We start from the raw sequence: 7,293 nt of genomic DNA, 5'->3' as shown, positions 1-7,293 counted from the left end.
AATAATATACGAAACGTAATTTCATCTTATGCAAAGATTACATCATTTTTAACAATAACTTGCGATAATCTTTTCATCGTTTTTATCTTAGATAGCGATAAAATAATTTGGATTTTAATATTGATTGAAATTTTAAATATATCTTTCTCACACTCTAACATCATAAATCATAGATGACAAAGCCGAATTATTTCACGACATAGCAATATTTGCTTTCAGAATTGTTCTCATTTCAATTACCCTTGAATGCATAGTTAGCGCACTATGAAGAGAAATCTGTGTTTCTGATGTAATCGATAAAACAAAAACTAAAATTATCTAAGAGATTATGCATTTCAAGAAAGGGACAGATTATTCCATTTAATATATATTCATATTTCATCGTTTAAATAAACTGACAATCTATAATTATCTCAGATTAACTACAATGTTACTTAAAATATGCATGTCGATAATCACTTTTCAAATATCTTATTTAAATTTTACTCAACGCTGTCATTGTTGGTCTAATCTCAATTGTGAAGAATCGTACCCTTAAATATAACTTTCCTGTTAGATAATCGATACTGTTCTTTATTATTCTTGTTAAAGTAAACGCTTGTATCAGCAATGTTTTTCCATCGTATCGGCTAATTTAGATACATATTAGCGAGAAGGAAAAATACAGACATTTTCTCTTGAATCTTCTAGAACAGTAAAGTGACAGATCCACAGCACCGCGCCGTTTACTTGCAAAAGTAGGACGTTGCGAAATTTGCTTCTAGGGATACTCTAGGCGTCCCTTTCCCATGTTGCTTTTGATTGACAGTGTGTACTTGTCAGGGAATGCATGGGTATTTGAAAAATGTATTGCGACTGTGACTACCGATAAAAATGTTTCATGACTATATAAGGTATATAATCATGCTGAAAGTATACTATAATCTATGATGATTACAGGATAATTAACTGTATTGTGCGAATTATGCAATAATTATGTTGATGCATGTGTGAGAGTAGAGATTTTGTTTAACACGTTGAATGCCATGGGGGTCACCGGTGACCGGCGTACCAAGATTAATAGAAACACATAATTTGAACAAATGTCAATAGTTATACATTTTTTAGTATTACCATTGTTACTACAATGGTGTGACGAAATTAATACAGTTAACAAACATATAAAAATAGTTTTATTTATACATGAAATATAGATCTATTATGTGTACCTCCCACCAGTGGCTGTCGAAGATAGGAAAACCCGCTATTACCTTAATGAACAATAACTCTAAGAAACGTTTGAAAGATGTTTGATGGCAATTAAGGGCCTTGACAGTAAAGTAACAAATGCTAAATATTGTGACGGTCCTTTAGGTTTATGGTAGGTCCTGTGACGTAACAATATAGAACAATTATTTAGTAACGCGAAGAAACAATGAGATAATTGATAATCGGAAAAAATAAGCGAATCGAGCAAAATTGCACTACAGCGCCACGAAGTCACCGGTGATCTCAGTGAGATAAATTCATTAATGATGATTATACACCGAAACATATCTCTTGTAGGTAATATTTCAACGTTATACGTATCGCATAATAAAAAATTCATCGTGGCGCCACGGCCAAACTTTGTAAAACTGACGTGGCATTCGACGTGTTAATTATATTTTCGTTATCGTGTACGAACCACGATTGAATAATTTACACTTTTAATATTTCAAGTAAAAATTATGTACGGCTAAAAAATTTAATATTAACGATGGTACTTTGTAAATATTGGAGGCGAAGATGGAAAAATTATAAGATAGAACGGACGGGGAAGTAACGAAACGCGCAATGTAAAAAGTGATATAAACAACGTGAACGACCTTTTCATAGTCTGAGCAAGTCAAGAAACTTTCATTATGATTAAACGTTCATGGGACATAAGTAACGCGTGACTGGAAGATTATTCTTTGCTTCATGAATGATTAAAACGGGAAATTCCTATAGCATTCTTTATTATAAAAAAGTAGGATAAAATTCCATTTATTCATCTAATAGGTTTAATCATAAACAATGATTTAACTGTTATTATTTAATTTCATACCTGGGTAAAATTTATGATTGACAACTGGAAGGTATTTATGAAAGGCAATGTGTAGTAATATCCTCTTAAATGTATATGAAATATTTAGAATGATAAAAATAAGACAAGGAATGAATTAATCTTTCTGTGTAATTTCATCTTTAAGTATCTAGCTACTGTCAAGAATCTTAAAAAAGTATTCCACCTGTATAAAATTATAATGAATATACGTACATATATAAATTATACATTTAATACGTAAATATAAAAATACTTATGAGAATTGATTTTACCTCTAATATTCCATCTTCCGGTAAGTCAGAACAATGTACAGCATTTTGTACTTTTGTTTTTCCATACTTTGCTCGAAGAGTATCTGGTCTCACTTGCCGTGCAATATCCTATTATACAATAATATGTATATGTATATAGTATCACATAGAAAGTAAAATAAAGGAGAAATGACAAAAATTCTTATCTATGTATATTTACTGGATCCATAGGTCCGCATAATTTTCTAAATTCTCCTTGGACATCGTGTTTTTCTTCTTTATGTTTTATTTCCATAACAATACATGGTCCTGACTGTAGTTCTCCTACCATGGCCTGAAAACAATTTATTGACACTTCTTAAAAAACACATTACTGTAGTATCGGGGAAAAACCCTGAGGAAAGCTATAAGTAGAAAACGAAAGTGTTGACTGGCCGGAAAAAATAGTTGCGGGTCAATCGTTACTTATGAGTTGTCGAGTCGTTATGAGTTGTAAGTTGTTAGTTGTTAGTTGTTAGTTGTATGTTATAAGTTGAGTCGTGAACCACCAATTTAGTTGTCTTTAGTTGCACCACATTACTACATTAAGTTCTAATTAAATAGTTATAGTTCTCTGTTTTAAATCGTAATAAATAAATCTGTATAATAAATAAAGATCACTAATCCGTGATTTCTATATTACTAATCTAAACGTACCGCATAATCAGGAAGAACCCCCTTGTAAACTTCTAAAAATTCCTCCGCGTCAAATAGATTGACAAAAAATTGTTGTACAGCAGAGATAGTATAACCAGCTTTTTGCACGTCATCGATAATATTTCCTATAACAAGTAAAGTATAAAATAGTATTTACTGAAAAAATTATTTATCGTTTAAAAGCATAATTTTCAGTACCAATTAGTTTAGCTTGGACGACATGTGGTTTAATAATACAGCAAGTACAATTTTCTAATGTTGCTGTATTCGCTGGTCCCTTTTTACCGCTTTTTGGATTAGGGAAGAAAAATTGTAATTCCTGGAAAGAAACATAAAAGAAATAAATCCAAATATTTGTATCACCTTACTATAAACATTAAAGAATAACAAACTTTTTCTGCTGTTTCCTCATTGTCAGAACCATATACCGCATTGTGAATATTATCTTTACCATAACATGCTCTGAGGGAAGATGGAGCTTTTGCAACAGCTTCCCTGGGATCTTCCGGTCCCATCGCTTCTTGCCAACGTGTAATCGCATGATCACCTAATAGTTCTAAAGCTACAATAGGACCAGAAGTGAGATAATTCACTATATACCTAATAAAAGATACAGGAAATAGTATTTATATATCAAATTTAAAAATGTATTTAGCATCAGGACATATCTTACGCTATATTGGACTCCTCTTTATCTCGATATAAGTCTGTCGCCTCTTCTTGCGACAATCTTACCATTTTAATATTGGCAATATGAAATTGAGAGGCAACTATATGTTTTAATATTTCTCCTAACTTATCCACAACGGTAGGTTTCACCATCGCAAATGTTCTAGAACAAGGAGAAACTCATAACAAATTTTAATAAGTATCAATGAAAGTACTGACAGAAATAACGGTGTACTTTTGCATTTTTGTTTGCAATTTTGTTCGTGTAGTACAATCCGCATAATCTGTTATCCTTATACTCCTTGAAAATATTGTTACAGTGGCACCTACATAAAAATCTTTTGCCTGAATTCCTTCGCATTTTGTCCTTCTTAGAAATGTTTTCCTGTTTTTTATATCAAACTGAATATTTAAAAAAATATATAATTAAAATTATATATTTAAAATTATTACGAATTAAAAGTTTATAACAAACATACCAATTCAACCGTATTATCGAATGGATAATAATACAGATAAAACTTCTTTAAAACGCAGGCTATTTTGTCGTACCATTCAGCTTCGAAAATATATTTTTCATTATGCTCCACCGACATTGTTTCAGTTAAATTTATTTTACTAATAAAACCTACAGGTCGAACTTTCAAATTATATTGAGGTTATGTTCCAAATACATCACCAGCTTCATGCCAAAATTATTATTACGTTATTATTATTACAGTTATGATACATTTGTATAATTATACATTACTATAGAAACTATGATCATTTATGCTTTTAACACGTTTCCATAACAACATGATAATAATCACTTATCAGCTGATTAATTTGTATTCATATTTATACGTATACTGTATGTATATACAGTATGTATACGATTTGTCGATGCATACGATCATTGATTAACTCGTCTGTGATATAGAATACAAATTATATAGATATTTCAGACGTCTAAAATAGGAGTATGTATATAGTGTCAGAGGATGAATTTCATCTTTTGACAGTGTATAAAATTCCGGTATACTCGTTTGTTGTCCGACTTTAATCATTGACTAACTTGACAGCTGTCGATATAGTAGTTTTCGTAAGAGTATGAACTTTTAAATTTATTCACTACATATATATTACTTGTTATTCCAAAAAGTAATACTAAACGGTTATATGTGTCAAACAGTAAAAATAAAAATTTTACTAAATTTACTATTTTCATAAAATACAACTATCAACTAGTTTAATTTAAAAGCAGTGCATATCGAATTGGTCTATGAGAAATATCTATAACGCGTTCGTTTCTGTTATATTTCTATCAAATGTATATAAATTCACCGAAACTGCCAAAAACTGATTCTCTAAAACCTTCGGTAAAATATTTCTCCAAGAATATTTTTGGTCGCGTATTAGCAATTAGTCACGAAATCTCTGCACGAGACCAGGACGGAATCGATCAAACTTATCTTGGTAACGTACAGTATCGCGATTCAGCTTTATTTCTGTAATTATAGGACGAAGGCAGTTGGAGCCGCGCAATCAACAGACGCGGGCCACTGCATTGACAGCCGCGGGTAAAAACTAGCCTCTACGATTCTGTATGTAATTTGCGCGCGAGTGAAGTCACGTCGATTACATTTTATAATTAAATCCAGGGCCTCTCGTTTTGGTGGGCCGGCGGCAATCTGGCTGCTGTCTGAAACACTGAACGTGGCCGTAATTGGAATGTCCACATGAAGCTGCTAAAGTTTTTGCTTCGTTATTTTCCGCCAGGTATGCCAACCGAGCGCCAGTTTCCACGAAATTAACGCGCGCCTGTACCTCCGACACCTCTAAAACGATATTTTCTCTCTTCTGTCTTTTTACAGGTCTCGCCTTGGAGTACACACAGGGTGGAGATGTCAAGACAAAAATGATCGATCTTTTGGATCTAACTGCCGAGTAATTAAATCTTTTAATATTTTTTGTTAACGTGCGCAGAGTTCCTAGAAACGAGCTTTCTTAGAAGTAATTCAACTGTTGAGATTCGCTACAAAATCCTTCATCCTTTTATCTGCAGTTATTTTCACAAAGTAATCTGAAAAGAAAGAAAAAGACAAACATTGAGTTTCGTTTCAAAACTCTGTTATTACTCCAATCATTTACAATCCATCACAAAATAATCCGAAGAGCGAGCAAACACCTCGACGCTAAATATTGTTTCTAACTGCTTTAACTTACATTTACAAAATTGTCCGAAGGAAATAAAAGCTTAGGAATTTGGAACGCGGTGAAACTTACGGTGTTCTAAAGAAAGAACAGACGTACAACAGTCGCACGTCATAATTAAGCTCGTCGGATTATTCAAAAAGGAAGAAAAGGAAATCGCGTGGGTGTATAATTACTTGGCAGGAAGTAAGCGAGTGTGTACGTGTCGTTTTGCAGAACGGACATAAGAGCATTAGCGGAGAGTATAAAAGCGACCGAGCCCGTAATAACCGAAAGTGTAATGGAGCAGTTAGTGGAGACCCTGCAGAAGCTGCAAGCCAAAGTTTGCGAAACAAACGCCAAGCGCTACTACAAATACAAAACCTTGCAGACCCATCTTCTACCCCTTACGAATATAGCGTTCGATAAACTAGGTAAAAGGTACTCCCGATTAAGATTGTTCCGTGCATTTCTCCTCTAAATTTAATTTTCCCGTTTATCGACTCTGCCATTGTGCATTTTGCGAGGCGACGATTCAAACAAGGATGTTATAGCTCTTTCGATAAGTTTTTTATTTCTGCCTTACGATAATCGACGTCTACGATAAATCGAGAGACTGGAAATGGTATCCTTTAAAAGATTTTATTACAAAAGCAACTCGTTTTTCTTGACAGAGAAACATTCGTGCTGCTACGTTCATATTACTTATTTCATTGTTCGAACGAGTGGCATAAGCTTCTAAAAGTTTAACTATCTTGGAAGTTTATATTCTCTGAAAAGCTTCCGCAACGAGGATAACTCTTCTATTATCTGGGATTCTAATAATAAATCGTTAACAAAGTTTCTCGCAAATTACATAGTATCCAAAATAGCGTCTTTCTTTTTATTAAATACTTACTATGTTAATAAAAATCATCATCATGTTCGATTCCTTTTCTTATTTGATACATATATAATAACTTTTATATCGCCAAGAGTGAAATAAACTTTTTTTACCAGATGCCTGACAGGCAGCTATGACCGAACGTGTAAAGTTTGGGACATTGACAGTGGAACGGAGCTTCTTACTCTCGAAGGCCATAAGAATGTGGTCTACACCGTGTCCTTCAACAACCCAATTTCGTACGTCTCGTTGAAGCATTACTCTTAACAATTCATCTGTATCGCCGTCGACCGGAAACGAGGATATATTCTTTCTCGTACTCTCTTTGCCGACGAAATAATATCCTATCAAACTCGCTTTAGTCGCTTCCAGCATACATTTTTCTGCGCATAAGTATAATTAATATTTAGATCGACTGTAAGCAAAATATGCATGAGACGCGTTTTACGAAAAAGTGCCAAAAATTGTTTTAAATAATTTAAAATTATCTACGCGAAAAGAAACGTAACTTTTATTATGTAAAAGGGAGATCGATGTTTAATCTTCTTAAG

General features: G+C 33.1%; 2 protein-coding genes across 4 annotated transcripts in view; one reads left to right on the top strand and one right to left on the bottom strand.

Moving 5' to 3' along the window:
• LOC139986404 (dynein assembly factor with WD repeat domains 1) overlaps positions 1-7,293 on the top strand; it is a 58,478-nt gene that overhangs the window by 51,011 nt on the left and 174 nt on the right. The window contains exons 2-5 of the mRNA XM_072001714.2: positions 5,187-5,445; positions 5,541-5,613; positions 6,097-6,293; positions 6,859-6,981. Of these exons, the coding sequence (XP_071857815.1) occupies positions 5,406-5,445; positions 5,541-5,613; positions 6,097-6,293; positions 6,859-6,866 (318 nt within the window). The 5' untranslated portion in view covers positions 5,187-5,405 and the 3' untranslated portion in view covers positions 6,867-6,981. The remainder of the gene's footprint in view (positions 1-5,186; positions 5,446-5,540; positions 5,614-6,096; positions 6,294-6,858; positions 6,982-7,293) is intronic.
• On the bottom strand, positions 1,961-4,697 carry Nmdyn-d7 (nucleoside diphosphate kinase homolog 7). 3 transcript variants are annotated; one of them, XM_072001706.1, is made up of 9 exons: positions 4,164-4,697; positions 3,904-4,086; positions 3,689-3,847; positions 3,408-3,615; positions 3,214-3,334; positions 3,016-3,140; positions 2,540-2,653; positions 2,341-2,448; positions 1,961-2,252 (listed from the first exon to the last, which is right to left on the bottom strand). In XM_072001706.1, exons 2-9 carry the CDS (start codon positions 3,963-3,965, stop codon positions 2,217-2,219), a joined length of 933 nt encoding a protein of 310 aa, XP_071857807.1. In that variant the 5' UTR covers positions 3,966-4,086; positions 4,164-4,697; the 3' UTR covers positions 1,961-2,216. The 3 variants fall into 3 exon arrangements, with proteins under 3 accessions (XP_071857807.1, XP_071857808.1, XP_071857806.1); XM_072001707.1 differs by having other exon boundaries at positions 3,904-4,069; XM_072001705.1 differs by having other exon boundaries at positions 3,920-4,086; positions 4,164-4,696.

The sequence above is a fragment of the Bombus fervidus genome, chromosome 4 (assembly GCF_041682495.2).
Source record: "Bombus fervidus isolate BK054 chromosome 4, iyBomFerv1, whole genome shotgun sequence".
Lineage (NCBI taxonomy): Eukaryota > Metazoa > Arthropoda > Insecta > Hymenoptera > Apidae > Bombus > Bombus fervidus.
This window is presented reverse-complemented; position numbering and strand designations above follow the sequence as displayed.

Bases quoted from the DNA above. Each gene is read 5' to 3' on its own strand.
- Nmdyn-d7 (XM_072001705.1), bottom strand. From the start codon at position 4,280: ATGTCGGTGGAGCATAATGAAAAATATATTTTCGAAGCTGAATGGTAC. The intron at 4,087-4,163 runs GTATGTTTGTTA...TTAAATATTCAG, and splicing joins TCGATAATACGGTTGAATTG to TTTGATATAAAAAACAGGAA. The intron at 2,253-2,340 runs GTAAAATCAATT...AATTTTATACAG, and splicing joins CGGAAGATGGAATATTAGAG to GTGGAATACTTTTTTAAGAT.